General features: G+C 35.9%; 1 protein-coding gene across 2 annotated transcripts in view; it reads right to left on the bottom strand.

Annotated features, from left to right (window-relative positions):
- Window positions 1-20,582, bottom strand: part of CDIN1 (CDAN1 interacting nuclease 1) — a 204,356-nt gene that overhangs the window by 111,595 nt on the left and 72,179 nt on the right. For both annotated transcript variants that reach the window (XM_090271950.1, XM_090271949.1), the window contains exons 6-7: window positions 1,322-1,401; window positions 918-967 (exon numbers count right to left, since the gene is read on the bottom strand). In XM_090271950.1, coding sequence (XP_090128076.1) covers window positions 918-967; window positions 1,322-1,401 — 130 coding nt within the window. The remainder of the gene's footprint in view (window positions 1-917; window positions 968-1,321; window positions 1,402-20,582) is intronic.

Genomic DNA, 20,582 nt, shown 5'->3' with positions numbered 1-20,582 from the left:
TCTTAGTGTTGCCACAATACTACTAAATGTATTGAAGAATAATGCCCTATATCATAAAGTCATCACTGTTCACTCAAATTCTGTATTAAGAAGTAAGCATTAACTCTTTAGTAATCTTGAAGTCTTTAATGAATGACTGGGCATGTTTTCATAGCCTTAAGGACCCTGGTCAGGGAGCTCTGTTGGCTGGAGCTTTATTCCATTGTGCCAAGGTTGCAGGTTTGATCTCTGGTCAGGGCACATACAAGAAGCAACCAATGAATGCATAAGTAAGTGGAACAACAAATCAATGTTTTCTCTTTTTGTCTTTTCTTCTCTCTCTCTTTCCCATTAAAATCAATAATTTAATAAATTGAGTTAAGAGGGAAAAAATTAGCTTGGTTTCTCTAAACACGTTTTTTAGGGATCTAAATGACAAGTCAGATTACAATCTGCATTTAAACAATAAGAGTGTACTGCCCTTTAAAATGTGATGGTCTCTGGCAACATTTTAATCACATCATCCTTCAACTTCAGGCAAAATTTATTCTAGCAAACTCAACTGAATTTGGCTCATTTTAAATAGAAATATGTTCTATTTTTAAAAATGTTCATTGGGATGGTTAGATACATTCCAAGACAGTATGTTACCTGCCTAATGACTCTGTACCTTTAAACTCATTGAAAGCCAAGCAGTTTGAAATAAGCATGAGAATGTGCAGCTGCTGAACTGACATCTTCCTGCGGCCTATCTGGTTTTTCTTAAGCTGTAGGAAGGAATGGTCTGCAGTGACCCTCCAGTTGATTGAATGTAAAATAGAAGAGTATGAAATGTGTTTTGTGAAGCAGAACTTTATGTCAGGTTAAAGCTAGACACATCTCCTCCACTGACTCTAAGCTCGTCAATTGTGCACCTAAAATTTTATGGGAAAGGATACTGTTTGATGCAGTCCACCAGTGGTCCATAACAGCAGTCGTTCACAATGCACTGCAGACAAACAAGACAAGGGTCTGGGGTGGGGCGGCATAGAAACTACTACAGTTAAACAGTGTCCTAAAAGCAGTATCCTAAATTCTTTTCCTTAAATTTTTTTTAAAAAAGCTATCAAAATGCTGTTCAGATTTAATCACAGAAAACAAAAATTGCATGCTTTTTATTCGCTATAAAAGCAAGCTATTGAAAAGTGAAACACTCTTCTCACAAATATTGCATTGCCATTTATGGTGCACCCTGACCTCAGTGATAGTTTATGATGACAGTAATTAAATGAGGTTTAAAATCCTTTACTCTGCTAGGCAGATAACAGCATTGCCACTGAAAATAGACAGCTGTGATTAATACCTGATAGACCTGATTTGCTAGAACTCCATCTGGAATCTGAGAAGGGTCCCGTAGCATACTATTTATAACAGACTTGGAGGCTGTGGAAGAAAAGAGATGAACCATTAGCAGACAGTCAACATACTTTTAATGCAACATGAGAAGTGACATATACCTATATACATACATATCACGACAATGAAAACACTACTGATGGTAGTCATTTCCTTTTTATAAATCTATGAAAAGCTTTTAATTAGACCATTTTGCCAAGTTTGTAAGCCACATTGCCAGATTTGAAGATGACCTAATTTTTCCAAGGTAAATTAACAAGTACAGATCTAGCATATGTTTATTTGCAGATAAATTAGCTTTGAAAAAGCCCATTTGGGGAAAAAAAACACCACAAAGACTATCAGAAAAGAAAATATTTACCTTTTGCAGGTAAGTATTTTACACCCAAGCATATGTATATGGAGGGCTTAGTGAAGGCAGGTCAGATTCAAAAAGACTTCAACAATGTCAATAAAAATAATTTGCAGCCAAGAAAGCATCTCTGAATTCTAAACCTTTCTAAAATAATTCTCATCAACTACTATAAAATGTATGTCCATTTCACAGGTGAGAAATACAGGTAAAATGACTGACAACTGAGAGAAACTCAATAAAATGTATATATCTATATATATATACATTTATATATGAATTTTTCTTCCAAAATATGTCTCATTAAATCCAATGTGAATTAAATTGACCTTATCTCAGGGAACTGTTGTAGAAGAGGCTACGGGAGGCTTCTAGTGAGGGATGCTGTTATCAGGTCACATTCTTTGAAAATTGAGGCAGGAGATCCTGGTCCAGTTGTTTACTGCAGGTACATGAAAAACAATGCGGGCAAAACTCCTCTTCCTCTGCAATGGAGTAATGCAAGTCTCTAGACCAGCAATTTTCAACTGGTACGCCACAAGAATTTTTAAAACATTCAGTACCTGACTATTTAGTCACAAGCACTGACCTCTTTTCCCTTAGATTGTCAAATAAAAAAATGACAACAGCCAACACAACATCAGTTGTCTCATGTGAATGAATCAAAATTACATGGCTTTTTTTTTTCTTTTTTTCAGATTGGCAAAAAATATATTTTTTGGCATGCTGCAGAATTTTAGCAATTAGTTTATGTGTGCCATGAAATGAAAAAGGTTGAAAATTGCTGCTGTAGGCTGAAGCTAAGTCAGGTGTTGCCCAGGAATCAATTCTTTCAAGTCCTCCAAAGGAATAATTCCCAAATATTTAGCAAAATAAGCTTACGGTCTGGCCTATACCAACACAATCTAAAATTCATATTGCATAATTATCTAGTTAGCAGAATAAACACAGATCACAGATTTACACCATGCAGGTTCTGAGATGATTTTTGGCCTACCTTTTTTTTAGATTGTTATGTTCTTTATCAAGTTCAATACCGTAAGAAGACTGACAGATACGATGTTAGTAAATACTGTGAAAAGATATAAATTACATCTTTCTCACTTAAGCATAGTGCTGAGTCCATAAAGTACGATTATTTTAATTATTTCCTATTTTTAGTCACATAACTGCATGCTTATAGTAACATTTACATACATATTGCCATTTGTAAATGTGTTTGCTCTGTAAGTGGAGAGACCATATTTGGAATCCTAAATTAGCATCATCACCTGAGCAAGCATATTCACCCCTATCTATACAACTAGCTCTGTGACGTGGGCAACTTATGGAACCTTTCAAATTCAGTGTCTTCATCTGCAGAAAGTGATGATATTATTTGAGCTTACTACATTAAAGGCCTCTTGTATGATTCTATAGAGAAAATACATTCAACAGCTATTTTGTTATTTATTTCATTAAAGTTGAAGTAATATTGAGAACCAAATCAGGTGTAGGCATTTACTTCATATAAACTTAAATTGGACTCAACTATTTCTGAGGGTAATTACTATAGATGAATGATACAAATACTGGGCCTATAAACAGCAAATTGTCTTAATGTAAAAGGAGAGATTATTGCAACAAGAGTGTTCAACAGATAATAACGTACCCAGTAAACTCACTCAGTGTTCCTAACTTAATTCTAAGGCCTGGCCAATCAGAGGGAGCAGGGAAGTACTCGTGACTTCCACCACCTTCTCTGAGGGTACCCACTCTCGCTGGACTGCCACTCAGTCACTAGGCAGTAATGGCAGACACATTCTCTTAGATTACCCCAATGTCTCAAGGAAACAAGAGCAATTTCTCCGCACGTACCTGTACCTGGTCATTGCTAAGATGTTACAATGCTAACTCTCATACCCTTGTGAGGATAAAACTATTTATTACTCTCTAAATGGCCAGACAGCATAATCAAAAGTGTTATCCTATGGAAAATTACAGACTTCATAACCAACTCTATGCAAACTCATTGCTAAAGTCATAAAACAAAGACTTTAAAAAAGAAGAGGAACAATGTTCTAGGATATAAGAAAATTAGGTCATTTATTTTATGAGGGAAGAAAGGGAAATACTAAAGAAAAAAGAAACTGATGACATCATTATTTTCCTCACAATATAAACTTCAGAATAGTGTGCTTATCAGAATTAAGAATCATAGCCAATAAACTTTAAAAAAAGTTTGAATGTATTGAATAGCACACTATACAAATCAAAGGAAGCTTGTGAGAGGAAGTCAGTCATTTTAAATTGAATAGTTAAAACTATATACTGAGTCCACATTCATGCAGAAAGTATGCCTGTATCTCAGATGCAGCCAGAGAGTACAGACTTACTTTTACACGCACATTCTGAAGCTTCATCACTGCCAAAGGGATGACTAGTAGCATCAACCACACACATAAGGAAAGGCACTGGACAATCTTGGGAGGGCTGGAGATGAGCGGCCTCTAGGAAGCCCGTGCCTTTCATGGAAGCTGCCCCCAGGCCAGTTCCTACCTCTGTCTAATTTTCACCCGTATTTTTTGACCATTCATGGACAGGAGTCTTGTTCTCCCTAATCTCTGCCAGAGGCATTCATTCTGTGGATTTCATAGTTTACCCGCCACTGCTTCAAATGCCAGGAATTCAACTTTCTACCAAGCATGTACAAAGCAGGAATGCATGAGTCACTTGGAGCTAGATGCACAAGAACAGGAGAGAGCTGGTACCTGTTAAAGCTACAGAAGACAGGCAGCAGGCAATGCCTGGACTAAGGTACAATGCCCAAGTAAAGATTATGATCTTTTTACTGTGAAATATCTGACAAAAAGGAGTCAGAAGCCTGATAGAATAAACATCCTCTGACCCATCACTCTGATTTAATTTCTGGATCTGCAATTAAATGAACTTTAAATACTCTAATATTAATTTGTGTAAACATTTTAAAGTTTCAGTTTTTAAAAACATTTAATCTTAACTGTGTATTTTTTACATTACCTTTTAGTCCCCTTACATAACCAACCCCTCAGCAATCAGCACACTGTTGTCCATGTCCATGAGTCCTTTGTCCTTTTTGCTCAATCCCTCTACCTCCTAAGCTCCCCCTGTCACTACCTGTCATCCTCCTCTCCATCTGAGTCTGTTCCCATTTTCTTTGTCGGTATAGTTTGCTCATTAGATTCCACATATAAGTGAAATCATATGGTACTTGTCTTTCTCTGACCGACTTATTTCACTTAGCATAATGTTCTCCAGGTCCATCCATACTGTTGCAAAGGGTAAATTTTTCTTAATTTTTACGGCTGAGTTGTATTCCATTGTGTAAATGTCCCATAGTTGTTTTATCCACTCATCTACTGACAGACACTTGGGCCGCTTCCATATCTTGGCAATTGTAAATAACGCTGCATTGGATGTAGGGGTGCTTATGTTCTTTAAAATTAGTGTTTTGTGTTCCTTTGGATATATTCCCAGAAGTGGGATCGCTGGGTCAAAAGGCAGATCCATTTTTAATTTTTTGAGGTATCTCCATACTGCTTTCCATGGTGGCTGCACCAATTTGCATTCCCACCAACAGTGCAAAAAGGGTTTCCCTTTCTCTGCATCCTCACCAGCACTTGTTTTTTGTTGATTTATTGATGATGGCCATTCTGACAGGTATGAGATGGTATCTCATTGTGGTTTTTAATGTGCATTTCTCTGATGATTAGTGACATTGAGCATCTTTTCATATGTCTATTGGCCACCTGTGTGTCCTCTTTGGAGAAATGTCTATTCAAGTCCTTTTCCCATTTTTTGTTTTTTTTTTTTTTTGGTGTTCAGTTTTGTATGTACTTCGTAAATTTTAGATATTAAGCCCTTATGTATCATATCGGCAATGTTCTCCCATTCTGTGGGTTGTCTTTTTATTTTGTTGATGATTTCCTTTGCTGTGCAAAAACTTTTTAGTTTGATGTAGTCTCACTTGCTTATTTTTTCTTTTGTTTCCCTTGCCTGGGGAAATATAGCCGATAAAAAATTGTTATGAACAATGTCCAAGATTTTGCTGTCTATGTTTTCTTCTAGGATTTTTATGGTTTGGGGTCTAAGATTTAAGTCTTTGATCCATTTTGAATTCATTCTTGTGTGTGGTGTAAGAAGGTGGTCTAGTTTCATTTTTTCTGCACACATCTGTCCAATTTTCCCAAGACCATTTATTTAATAACCTTTAGTCCATTGCATGTGCTTGTTTCCTCTGTCAAACATTAATTGATTGTAAAGGTGTGGGCTCATTTTTAGGCTCTCTGTTTTGTTCCACTGATCTGTGTGTCTGCTTTTATGCCATACCATGCTGCTTTGATTACTATGGCCTTATAGTATAGTTTGATATTAAGTAGTGTGATTTCTCCAACTTTGTTCTTTTCTCTGGATCGCTGTTGCTATGTAGGGTCTTTTGTGGTTCCATATATATTTTTGAAATATTTGTTCTAGTTCTGTGAAATATGTCATTGGAATCTTGATAGGAATTGCATTGAATACGTAGATCGCTTTGGGTAGTATGGACATTTTAATGATGTTAATTCTTCTTATCCATGAACATGGTATGTGGTTCCACTTATTTGTATCTTGCTTCAATTTATTTCTTCAGTGTCTTATAATTTTCTGAATACAGGTTTTTCACATCCTTGGTCAGGTTTATTCCTAGGTATTTTATTCTTTTTGAATCAATTGTGAATGAAATTGTTTTCTTGATTTCCCTTTCTGTTAGTTTGTTATTAGCATATAAAAATACAACTGATTTATGGATATCAATTTTGTATCCTGATGCTTTGGTGAATTCATTTATCAGTTTTAGATGTGTCTGTCTTGCTAGAGGTTGGCTTATTATGCTCTTGAAGAAACCAAAATTTGGTTTAGTTGATTCTCTCTAAATTAAATTATATTTAATTTATTTTTGTGGTCATTGTTTCCTGCTTACTACATGGAATTTGCTACATTATTATTTTGCTATCTTACTATTTTTATTAAATGACACTTCAATCTTTAATTATAACATATTTCTAAGGGTATCATTTTTCTTCTAAATGTTGCTTTAGCTACATGCCACAGGTTTTGTTGTCATTTATAAATATTTTGTAGTTTCATAATATCATCAATCCACAAATTTAAAAACTTATTTCAACTTTTTATACTTCTAATTTGATTACATCATGGTCAAATTAAGTAATATTTATATTAGTTTGGGGGAATTTGATATCTTTTTGTTTTCACATACAATCAATTTTTATAAGTGTTTTATGTCTTAAAAAATACAGAAGCTCCTATTTTTGAATTACAGCGTTCAGGTATGTCAAGTAGGTTAGAATTTTAATTGTATTATTCAAATCTATACTCTTATTAATTTTTTCCAAACTAGATATGAAATAATCATCTACTACTATTGTGTGTCAGTTTCTCCTTATAATTTTGCCAATGTTTGCTTTCTATGTTAGGGGGCTGTATTGTTGGGTACATAAATTCATTGTTCTGCATACACTTGTTGGAAATTATGCCTCTTGGCATTAAGTTATGATCTTTTCTGTTTTTTTTTGTCTTAAATTGAACATTACCTATAAGTAACACTGCTGTACCACTTTTGTATAGTATCTACCTGATATATCTGATGTATAATTTATTTTCTTTGAACTTTTTGGTGGCATTAAGTCATAGGTATGGCTCTTATAAATAGCATTTAGCTAGATTTTTTATAATCAACTTAGAAGAAAACCTATGCTTTTAAAAAGTGCGGTTAATCCACTTGTAGCTGACACACTCAGATATATTTCTACCCTCTTATTTTTTATGTTTTGCTAACCATTGTCTTCCTGTCTCTCTTTCCCCTTCATTACTTTTAAATTGGTTAATATTTTTTATTCCCATTTCTTTTTATTCATTTGGAAATAATACAGTTTACATCTATTTCTTTAGTAACTGTCTTCAAAAAATTTGTAAACTGTATCTAATCTAATTATATCTCCTTTGTAATTCTGAGTATAAGAAATTTAGAATGTACTCACTCCAATCAGGAAGCATCCCCCTTCAACCAGCCTACATGTTATTGTATCTATTCTTTTTGTCCAACCGACTTGTCCACAGACACAATTTCCCAGTTAATCTTGTGATAGTTAATTTTATTTCAACTTAACAGGGCCACAGAAGGCCTAGACATTTGGTAAAACATTACTCTGGATGTGTCTGTAAGACTGTTTCTGGATTAAATTTACAGTTGAATCAGTAGACTGAGTAAAGCAGACTGCCCTCCCTAATGTGGGTGAACCTTACCTAATCAGTTGAAGGCCTGACTAGAACAAAAAGACTGAGTAGGAAAGAATTCTTTCTGCCTGATGGCCTTGAAGCTGGGACATTGGTATTTTCCTGTCTGTAAACTCAAACTAATATATAGGCTCCTCTTGAGTCTCAAGCTGGCAGGCCTTTGGACCGGACCTACAGCATAGGCTTTCCTGGGTCTCCAGCTTGCCAAGTATAAACCTTGGGAATTATCAGCCTCTAAAATCATGAGAGGCAATTTCTTATAATGAATCCCCCCTGCCACGCACGCGCGCGCGCGCGCGCGCACACACACACACACACACACACACACACACACACACACACAGTATGGGTCTGTTTCACTGAAGAACCCTGACTAATACAGTTTCTTTCCATTTTTTTAAGACACTCAATGCTTAGATTTATCAGCATGTTTGCCAATTTCCTTTTCCACCATTGTTTCTTAAATTCCACTTTCAGATTCAAGTCCTAAAAACTAGATATTGTTACTGGCAAACCTCATTTATTAGTTATTTCAGCTGCAGCACTGAGCAGTAAAATCTCTTTTTCTTGCCTTCTCTGAAAATACCTATCCTTTTTTCTCACTCTTGAATGATAATATAGCTGGGTATAGAGTAATAGGCTAACAGTCATTTCAACACTTTAATTTAAAGTTATGATTTCACTGTCTCTTAACATCTGTTATTGATAAGAACTCTACTGTCAGTCTAACAGTGATCCCTGTATAAATCATTTGTCTTTTATATTTGGTTGACTTCGGACTTTTCTTTGATATTCAATAGTTTTATCAATGTGCACCTATATGTGGCTCTTTTTACCTACCCTGTTTGGAGTTAGCTATGTTTCATGACTTAAACAAGTTTTTAAAAATTTGAGCCATTGTCCTTCATTCGGTCCTGTAACTCTTATATTGGACATCCTTTGGGAGGTTGTATTCCATCCCCTATGTCTCCTACTCCTATAAAGTGTAAACGTTTCCATTCCCTACATCTGTGTTATACTAAAGGAGCTTTCCTAGATCCATCCTAAAGTTCATTAATTGTTGTTCTGATCCCATTCTTCTCATCTTTTTTCTAATCTAATACTTTACTCATCTAGTGAACTTTTAACTTCAAAGATAATTATTCATTTTCTAAATTTTATTTTTGTTTTCTCCAAAACTATTTGCTATTTTTGTACACTATTTTCTATTTTCACTTATCCAGGTATATTTTATTTATTCAATCAGCTTATATATTTTTATTTTATGTATTTTATAGTTTATAAATATCTATAGATTTAATTTAGAGTGTCTTTACGTTCTCATCTCAAGTCCATGGTATTCTTTCTTTCTATCTCCCTATCTATCTATCTTCCTTGTGATAGTGGTTTCCTCATACTCACTAACTTGTACATTTTTACTGGGAGTTTATTTTCAGCAAGAATTGTTTGACTTGCACTTTGGAAATAACCATGAAACAATAGTTTCATGTTTACTTCTGCAGGACCAGTTTTATTATTAATTTCTTAGCTTGGGCTTCCTGCAGTAAACAAGACTATAAATTTGTATCAAAATCAACAGATATGCTCACCTATTTCTAATATTTCTCTCCCCTCCTAATACTGCACAACTCAGGATCATATCTAGTAAGCAAGCTTCCTTGCCATTTTTCCAGGCAAATGGAGTATTCCCCGTCCTATTTCTATGTTTGGGCTATATATGGAGGCTCAATTCCAACTACTGGCTATACACCTTAACCTCTGGGGAGTTTAAAACCCCAGCCCCAGACCTCATGTCTATACTTAAAGCTAACAACTCCTATGAGCCTACACAGGATATGCCCCTGTTTATCACTCTGAACATAATACATTCCTCTACATTCCTTTCACTTAAAATTTATTTTTTGTTTTAACTTTGTTTTGTATTTTAAAATCTTTTTGTTTTTCTTGTTTATTTTGTCTATCATTTCTATGTGTTTGTCATAGAAATATAGTCCTATAACAAAGCCTCATTCTATTATGTTGCTGAAATTTTGGGGAACCCTTTGGAAGAAATTCAAGGGAAAGCTTGTTTCTTTTTATGTTTGCTAACTGTTAATTTTTTAAGTTAAAGTCATAAAAATATACAGAAAAAAAGGTCTTTGCAAGAGGTTGGAGCCCCAAACAACAGAGAGAAGAAGAGCAGGTGCGTACAGATAGGGTGGGGAGTGGAATAACATAAATCTAAAGACTACTCTGATGCATGATGACTGGCTGGGCTGGGCAGTGGGAAAATGGTCACTGGTGTATAGAAAAGATACCTCCAAAGGCGGCTGTCATGTCACAGGTCAAAGCTCATCCTCGAGCTTGGGAAATGAGAAAACTTATTTCTGTGGATTTGAGAATCAGTTCCACTGGATTCTCAAATCTAGTTCTATTTTAGGGAGCAGTTGCAGAGGAGTTTCAAACAATAATTTCATAACATGCTCATTACCTAGGAATTTGCGCTGAGCTCTTTGTGTGGCATGAACGGGAGTAGATTATCTGTGTGCTGGAGGATTCATTTTCATGATGATTCACTTCCAGGTCTGGCAAATCTGTGCTTGCTACAACCTCAGCTGGAACAGTGGATGAGGGGCCTTGCTTCCCTTGTGAGCCTATCTAAGGTTGGCTTGTGGATCTAAATTTGGCTTCAACTTTCCCTGGAAATGTGGGTGGGTCCTAAGAGCTGCATCCTAAGAGAACCAGAAGTATATAACTTTTTATGACCTAGCCACAGATATAATATAACAAGATCATAATTTTTATTTAGACCGTTTCAAAAGAGAAAAGAAAAGGAAGATACACACAGATGAAAAGTAAAGGGATGGAAAATGATATTTCATGCAAATAGAAAGGGGAAAAAATGCCAGGGTAGAAATCCTTGTATCTGACAATACAGAGGATGTAGAAAGAGACAAAGAAGATTATGTAATGCTGAAGGAATCATTCTAACAAGAGAATATGACCCTTGTAGACATTTATGCACCCAACAAAGGACCACCTAAATATGTAAAGCAAATTTTGATAAACATAAAGGGAGACACTGACAATAATACAGTCATAGTAAGGGATTTTAACACCCCATTGACATCAATGTATACATCTTCCTGAGAGAAAATCAACAAGAAAACAGTGGCCTTAAGTGATATACTAGGTCAGATTAATTTAATTTCATCCCAATGTAGCAGAATACACATTTGTTTCAAGTGCACATGGAATATTTTCTAGGTTAGACCAAATGTTAGGATACAAAACAAGTCTGAATAAATTTAAGAAGATTCAAATCATATTATGCATATTCTCTGACCATAAGGGTATAAAACTAGAAATCAACAACTGAAAAAAAACTGAAAAACACAGAAAGATATGAAGGCTAAATAACATGTTATTAAACAATGAATGAGTTAACAGTAGGATCAAGGAAGAAATCAAAAGATACCTTGCGCTGGCTGGTGTGGCTCAGTTGGTTGGAGCATTGTCCCATAGACTGAAAGGTTGTGGTTTTGATACCTGGTCAGGGCACATACCCAGATTGCAGGTTTGATCTCTAACTGGAATGTGCACGAGAAGGTAACTGATCAATGTTTATCTCTCACATCAATGTTTCTCTCTCTCTGTTTCTCTCTTTCTCTCTCTTCCTCCCTGCCCGCCCCCCAAAAGCAATGAAAAAATGGCCTTGGAAGAGGACTAAAAAATAATAATAAAATAAATTTAAAAACAAAAAAGATACTTTGAAACAAATAAAAATGACAACTACCCAAAAATCTATGGGAGACAGCAAAAGTAGTCCTAAGAAGGAAATTCAGAGCATTACAGGCCTATCTCAAGAATAAGAAAAATCTCAAAAAGAAATTTAATTTTCCATTTAAAGGATACATAAAAACAACAAATAAAGCTTAAGATGAATAGAAGAAGGGAAACAATAAAGATCAGAGTAGAAATAAAAAAAAAAAACTTAAAAAAATACAAAATTCAGTAAAACCATGAGCTGGTTCTTTGATAAGATAAACAAGGTTGACAAACCTTTAATCAGACTCATCAAGAAAAAAAAAAAAGAAAGAAAAAAAAGAGAATCCAAATAAATAAAATCAGAAATGAAAGGAGAGAGGTAACAACTGATAACAAAGAAATATAAAGGCTTGTAAAAAAATATTAGAAACAACTATATGCCAATAAATTAGACAACCTGGAGGAAATGGATAAATTCCTAGAAACATAGAATCTGCCAAAACTGAGTCAGAAAAACTTAAGAGAATCTGAATAGGCAGATTACAATGAGTAAAACTGAAGCAGTAATCAAAAACTCCCAACAAACAGAAGTCCTGGACCAAATAGCATTCAAAGGTGATTTTTACCAAACATTCAAAGAAGAAATCACACCTATCCTTCACAACCTATTCCAAAAAAATCAAGACTCCCAAGCCCACTTTACCATACCAGAATTACCTGATTCCAAAATCAGATAGACACTACAAAGAAAGAAAATTATATGCCAAGATCCCCATGAACATAGGTGCTAAAATCCTCAACAAAATATTAGCAAACCAAATAAAGCAATACATCAAAAAGATTGTATATCATGATCAAGTAGGATTTATTTTAGGAATGCAAGATTGATACAATATCTGTGAATAAATAAATGTGATACACCACATAAACCAAATGATCATATCAATAGATGCAGAAAGAGCATTTCATAAATCCAGCACCCATTCATGATAAAAACTCTCAGCTAAGTGGGAATAGAAGGAACATATGCCAATGTAATAAAGGCCATATATGATAAACCCACAGGCAACATCATAGACAATGGACAAAAAGTACAAGCATTTTTCTTAAGATCTAAGAGAAGGATGACCATTTTCACCACTCTTTATTCAACATAGTACTAGAAGTCCTAGTCATAGTAATCAGAAGAAATAAAGGCATCAAAATTAGAAAGGAAGAAGTAAAACTATTATTATTTGCAGATGACATAATACTGTATATAGAGAACCCTAAGGATCCCACCAAAAAACTACTAGAATTGATACATGAATTCAGTGAAGTAGCAGATACAAAATAAACATCAAGAAATCAGCTGCATTTTTATACACCAATAATCTGAACTATCAGTAAAGGAAAAATCCCATTTACAATTGCATCAAAACAATACCTAAGAATAAATTTAACTGTGACGTAAAAGATTTGTACTAGGAAAATTATGACACTGAAGAAAGAAATTAAAGAAGATACAAATAAGTGGAAACATATACCGTGTTCATGGATAGGTAACATTAACATCACTGAAATGTCCATAGTACCCAAAACAATTCCTGTCAAGATACCAATGGCATATTTCACAGAATTAGAACAAATATTTCAAAAATTTATATGGAACCACAAAAGACACTGGATATCCATAGCAATCTTGAGAAAAAAGAACAAAGTTGGAGGAATGACACTTCCTAATATAAAACTACACTACAAAGCCATATTAATCAAAACCGCCTGGTACTGGCATAAGAATAGACATATATATCAATAGAATAGAATAGAGAGCCCAGAAATAAACCTATGCCTTTACGGTCAAGTAATATTTGTCAAAGAAAGCAAAAGCACACAAGAGGGTAAAGACAGTCTATTAATCAAATGTTGTTGGAAAAATTGGACAGATATGTGCAAAAAAGTGAAACTAGACTATCTTCTTGCACCATGCACAAGAATAAACTGAAATGCTAGACTCAAATCCATAAAAATTCTAGATGAACACATAGGAAGTAAAACTCAGGCACTTCTCGTAGTAATACTTTTTCTGATATATCTCCTCAGGCAAGGGAAACAAACAAACAAAAATAAACAAATAGGACTGCATCAAACTAAAAAGGTTTTGAACAGCGATAGAAACCATCAAAAAAAAAAAAGGAAAAGAAAAGACAAACGACTGAATGGGAAAACATATTCACCAGTGATACATCTGATAAAGGGTTTATATCCAAAATTTATAAAGAACTTATAAAACTCAACACCAAGAGAAGAAACAATCCAATTAAAAAACGAGCAAAGGACAAGTATAACCATTTCTCCAAAGAGGACATACAGATGACATATAGGCATGAAAAGATACTCAACGTCACTAAACAAATGCAAATTAAAATCACAATGAGCTACCACCTCACACTTATAAGAATGGCTATCATCAATAAATCATAAAACAATAAGTGTTGGCAGGATGTGGAGAAAAGGGAACCCTTGTGTACTGTTGGTGGGACTATAGATTTGTGCAGCCACTGTGGAAAACAGCATGGAGTTTTCTCAAAAAATTAAGAATGGAACTGCCTTATGATCCAGCGATTCCACTTTTGGGAATATATCTGAAGAAACGCAAAACACTAATTTGAAAGAACATATGCCCTACTATTTCATTACAAGATTATTTACAATAGCCAGTATTTGGAAGCAGCCTATCAGTAGATGAGTGAATAAAAAGCTGTGATACATTTACACAATGAAACACTACTTGGCTGCAAAAAAGAAGGAACTCCTACCATTTGCAATAGCATGGATGGGCCTGGGGAGCATTATGCTAAGTGAAATACGCCAGTCAGAGACAGGAAGGCACCATGTGATTCACTTATATATGGAATCTAATGAACAAAATAAACTAACAAACAAAATAGAAACTGATTCATGAATTCAGAAAAGAGACTGAAAGCTGTCAGAGGGGAATAGGCTGGGGTGGGAGGGGGCTTCCATGAAAAAGATGAAGGGATTAAACAAACAAAAAACCCCAAACTCCTAGACACAAATAATAGTATGGTGATTACCAGAGGGGTGGGGAGAGGTAGAAAAGGTTAATGGGGGGGATAAATGATGATGGAGAGGGGTGTGACTCCAGGCAGTGAACACACAGTACAATATACAGATGATATATTACAGAACTGTACACCTGAACATACAGTATTCCCTCACTTATCACGGGTATTAGGTTCTAGACCCCCCCACCCCCCGCGATAGGTGAAAATCCACGAAGTAGGAACCTTACATTTATTTTAGTATTTATATATACTTTAAGGCTTTATAAACCCTTCCCACACACTTATAAACAGTTCCCAGTCCCTTATTAACCTTTCCCACTCCCTTATTAACCTTTTCCACACTTTTATAAACACTACTTATGTTCTTAAACATAGTCTACACTCTTAAACCTACGTAACTTTAACAACGTATGTATACAGTACCGCAAAATCCTGCGATACAGTGAAAAATCCATGATAAATAATTAAATATAATATTTTTAAAAATCCCGCAATACAGTGAGGCCACAATAAGTGAACCATGATCTAGAGAGGGACTACTGTATATAAGTTCATTAACAAATATTACCCCAATACATTTTTTAAAACTAAAAAAAATTTTTTAAATACTTTCTATAAGATAGGTGAACTCAGAAAATTATGCAATATCACACTTTGAAATGGAGGATCAGCATGGAACAGTGGTTACGGCACAGCCTACGATCATTCAGACTTGATTTGAGGACTGGCTCTTCCATCTACTACTTATGTTGATTTGACAAGTTAATTAATGTCTGTGGCCTTCAGTTCCCTCATTTGTAAAAGAGCATAACATTGGCACTTTGCAGGGTTGTTGTGAATATGAAATAAAATAGCACAGGAAAAGCATTTAGCATGCTATTTCAGACTTGGGTTGTTGCTTTGGCTGGTGTTAGATCATGGTGGAGCCTGATTTCTGCCTAACACTGCATTATCAATAAGTAGATCATTCATTAATTTCTATTGCCAAGAGGGTTAAAAAAGACTTTATAAGATGTGTATATAGTCAGGCGTCTGCTCTTACCAAGTATATATTTCCACAGCCTTGGAGAGACCACCAGAAGTGCATCTATTCAACAGGCAAGATTGGGTAATGCCAGCTTATCCCTTCTTATACCTGCTCCCCGCCCCACCCCTTTGTAGCACCCAGTACACAGTCCACAATCAAAACTGTTCTTTGGAAAAATACCTGGTAGAGTCTTTTACACATTTCTGTGTAATAGCTTAAGTATCACCAAACCATGGGTGGGGGGCTGTATTTTAAGTCTTATCTATAACAAGGATAACAGAAGGATTTTCTCCTCCTAGCTAAGGGCATTTCAAGCATCAGCAATCAAGCAAGTGAAGACTTTCTCCCAAATCACTGGCATCACACTGATTTTCATAACTCTTCCTTTCCTTCATGTAAGCTTAGATCAGTGGCCAGCTACCACTGAAAGGAACTGAGGCAAATAAGCAGGTGAATTATCTGCACTCTTAAGGTGCCGAGAAGTCCTGCCCACTGCAAAGAGTGCTTTTGACTAGGTTATACCTGATCCAAAACAGACAGGACCATATATATTTGGGAAACTGATTCAAGGTCACAAATAGGTGTAAGCACGGTGGGTGAACCAGCATGGGGCTGACTGTATATTCGGTGGCAGCAGTCAGGAGAGTAGTAAGGGTGAAGCAAGGGAAGGACAATACAGGGGTAGTAAGGACACGACGGGCCATAGTGAAGGAAAATTCATGTGCCGACAGATGGAGAGTGTTAGAACCTACTACTCCCTCCGCTGAAGAAAAAACAATCCCTGCAGTTAAGCAGCTGGATGGGGAAGGCCACTGCTGTTGGCAACACTCCCAAAATACACCCGAAGTTTGCCTCCTCGCGTGGTTGCTCCAGGGGCTGAGCTCCAGGACAGCAAGGCCTAAAAATGTCACTAAAATTTAATCTTTTCCTCAAATGCTGGTTTAAGGCCTTTGGAGATCAAGGTCGTGAACATCCCAAGTTACCCCTCCACAGGAGTTGGCCTGTTAAGAGTCTCCTCTGGACAATTTTGATACTGCAGTGGCCGACAAGAGCCTCACTATTCTTGCACAACTGGAACTGTTCCTCAAGAATTTGAGGCAGCCCATCTGCTCTCCCATTGCACAGGGGTGATCTCTAAAGCAGTCTGGTCTCATCTGACAGCACGAGTAAGAAACATCTTTGAACACAGGGAATCCTAGAGGGACATAGTAAGTTTTTCTCTCTAGCACATAATCATCTAGAAATGTCTTGAACTAGAATCATCAAATTAAAAAGTATTATGTAAGGACGAGAGGACGATATCTCCAAAGCATGGGTATTCTCACTGATCAGATTATTTTCCTGTTTATTGAATTTATTGGGGTGACACTGATCAACAAAACTATACAGGTTCCAGGCGCACAACTCCACAACATACCACTTGAACACTGTACCATGTGTTTATCACCCCAAGTCAAGTCTCCGTCCTACACAATTTGATCACATTTTTGACTCAGGCAACTTACAGCTCTCTAGTCACTATACACCATCAACTCTTAGTCAAAAACATACACTTGACAGTCATTCATTAAGCACCTGGTTACTGCCAGAAATGTACTTAATTTCACTTTTCCCACCCACCCTCTCTCAACTCCATTCTCCAAATCTAAAATGTTCTTTGGGCGCGGGCCAAAACCTCAAGGCCCAGTTCAATTCTCACCTCCTCCAGTAAAATTTCCCCTGTGGCACTTAATTAAATATTACTTTATCATCTGTTGATGGGAGATTGATCAGAATGCTAAGACTTGAAACCATGACACATTTTTTTAAAATTCTGAAAACAGGAATATTTAGCACAATATAGAATAAGGTGTCACATCGCCTCAGTGTTATCTTTAAGCATTTGGGGCTTTTATATGGAGGATGAGACTCATTCTGTAGTCACCCAAGGAGATAGAAAATAATCCTTACAAGTCTATTTCTGGTTCTGAGGCTGTAAGATTTCAGATTTCAACTGTGGCTTTTTGTGACCCTATATTTGGTCTATATCAATGCTTCTTAACCTTTTTTTGTCCATTATAGCCCACCTAAGGAGACTTCTTAAAATTTTTTCTTCATTGCCCCTCCATGAGATTTTAATGCCCAGGGACCATATATCTATTTGTGAAATGTCACCCCCATTGAGAATGGGTGGTTCACATGGAGGACTAAGGAACTATTTGTGTCAGGATATTTGGTAGTTGCTTAAAAGCAGAAATATTTCCCTGTTATCACCTCGAAGTTGATCTGCCCAAAATAGTTACTCAATAAATTGTTGAATAAATTATTAATGAACTACTCAAATGCAAGGCCTGCCTACATTCCCTACTATTATAGCAATTTGTAAGTAGTCAAATGGATTGGACTTAATTTGAGCTTTTCCCATTATGAAGGAAGTTATTTTTTCCTTAATTGTTTTCAGAAAATTCACAGGCTATAGAACACAATGGATCTTTAAGTGTTGACAACATCTAATCCATGTCTTGTGAAGAGGAGTATGCTTAACCGTGGTGTGGGCATGTGAAATGACTTCAGTAGCATGCAAAATAATTTTTTCTTTAACAGTTACATAATAGTACTTTCTATTTAAAATAAAAAATTGTACTTTATCATTTAAGGTAAAATTATAAATGTCCTTTAAGATATAATTAAGTGACATTTAAAAAACTATCAAGTAAATATTGGATATTTATTATTAGTACATGTGGTGCTATGAGAATATGGCAAAAATTGTAAATGTACCCAAATTTCTAAAAGTTCAGAAATACTAGTTTAACAGTCATACAAAGTCAGTTTAATATTTAGGAAAGCAGGGTTACTCAGTCTATCCTATAAGAAGTTTCCACTTCTAAAAAGGAAGAGCAGCTAACATTTACTGAGTGCTTAACACATACCAGGCACCATTCTAAACTCTTCACATGTGTTAACTCATTGAATTCTCAGAAATTACTTATAAGGTGGCAATCCCCATCTTCGAAATAACAAAACTGAGTCATGAGGAATTTAATTAACTTGCCTAAAATCCCATTCCCAGTTAATGGTAGAGCCAAGATATGAACTTAGCCGGCTGGACTCATAATCAGCAGAACTATTCTTCCCTAGCCCTATTCCCATAGTATTCAAAGGTGATCTGAAAGGTTCTATATTAATTAATGTATCATACTTTTAAGAATTGAACTCAAGTTTCCCATTGGTATTCCCTCTTCTCTCCTAGATCTCCCTCCAACTCAAATATTAGCAATTAAAGTTTCAAGACACTTCAGTGCTCCATGTAGAGCAAATATAGGGCCATATAATGAAGCTGAACTCTGCTGTCTAAGCTCACTAGGGCTTAGTATGTCACATGACATTAACAGTGGAGTCACAGGTGAAAGAATGAAAACTGGATGCTCCTTAAGGTGATACACAGTGGATGCTGGTAGAACCAAGTTTGTGTTAGTCAGTGAGACAGGGGTAAGTCTCTGCTTTGCAAGCTGATGACTTCAAGAAGCCTCTCTAATCATTCCCTCTGGTAGCCTGTTCCTTTGTATCTCCTGGTTTCCATTTGCTGGCAAAGACCCATATCACATCATGGTGTCTGCCTCAGTGCATAATTAGAAAGCAGTTAATTCTAAGTCATTAAAAGTGTTGCTGAGGATTAGAAGGATCCATGGAAAGGGAGAGAGTACATGGGCTTGAACATGTGCACTTTCTGGCAGGCCCCTTAGTCTAATGTGAAAAGAACCAACTAAACTTTAGATTTTTTAACTCAGGAGAGGGGCAGATGGGGAAACAGATAAATGTTCAAGGTAAGTTAAACAACATAAAAATTCACATACTTTCAATAAATTGTAAGAAACACTTCCTGGGAACTAAGCCCATGTGACCAATTATAGCCAGGGACAGCTCTTTTATTCAGAAATAACTTGTGTCTAATTCTCCTGAGAAAAATCTCAAGAACTTTCAAGGAAAACATAGCTATTCAGTTCCTGCCCATTATCCAACAAAGAGATCTATCTTTCTTATACTTTTTTAATTGCCAAAAAAGGTCAAAATTCTATGTGTCAGACAACCTAAGCAATGAAGGAAAGTATAGGTCAGTCTCATTGTAAGGTAAGACAAATACCATAAAAATGTCCTACCAGGGTTAGAATATTTTTTCAGAGGTCTTAAGATTCTGAGTTTTTAAGAAAGCCTTTATTTTGGGTCCACAAGCAAAGGACCTATTTCATCTAAATGAACAAGTTAGTAGTCTGATCCAAAAATAGCTGTACAATTAACAGTGTACTATATAATTAAAATCCGTATATCATTAAATTATGCAGATGTTAACTTCGCTATGAATTCTTTATGTAATCAGACAGTTAAAAGATACATTTCTTCAGTTGTAATTAATCTTTCAGCTAGTCCGCTGAGCACAATGGCAGCACAATTCTGTGCCAAAGTGAGAGATAGGGTTTACAAAGAGTCATGCTGTAAGCTCTTGGGGCTCCTGGAAACAAAGTGTGTTAAGGGAGAAGCGCAATTAGTCTCTGAAGGAAAGTTACCAGCGACATTCGTTGTGTGCGCACCACCTTTGAGCATCCCAAATGACAGACCAGAGCTGGAAAGTGCTGCAAAGAAAGCAGAGGACATACATTCTGTACCCTTGGCAATTTTCTTTGGTGGCTGTGGTCAACAGAACAAGTTGAAGAAAAGAGATGAG

This window comes from Furipterus horrens, unplaced genomic scaffold (assembly GCF_987537825.1).
Source record: "Furipterus horrens unplaced genomic scaffold, mFurHor1.1.pri manual_scaffold_3, whole genome shotgun sequence".
Classification (NCBI taxonomy): domain Eukaryota; kingdom Metazoa; phylum Chordata; class Mammalia; order Chiroptera; family Furipteridae; genus Furipterus; species Furipterus horrens.
Note: the sequence above shows the minus strand (reverse complement) of the source record. Positions and strands in the feature narration are given on the sequence as shown.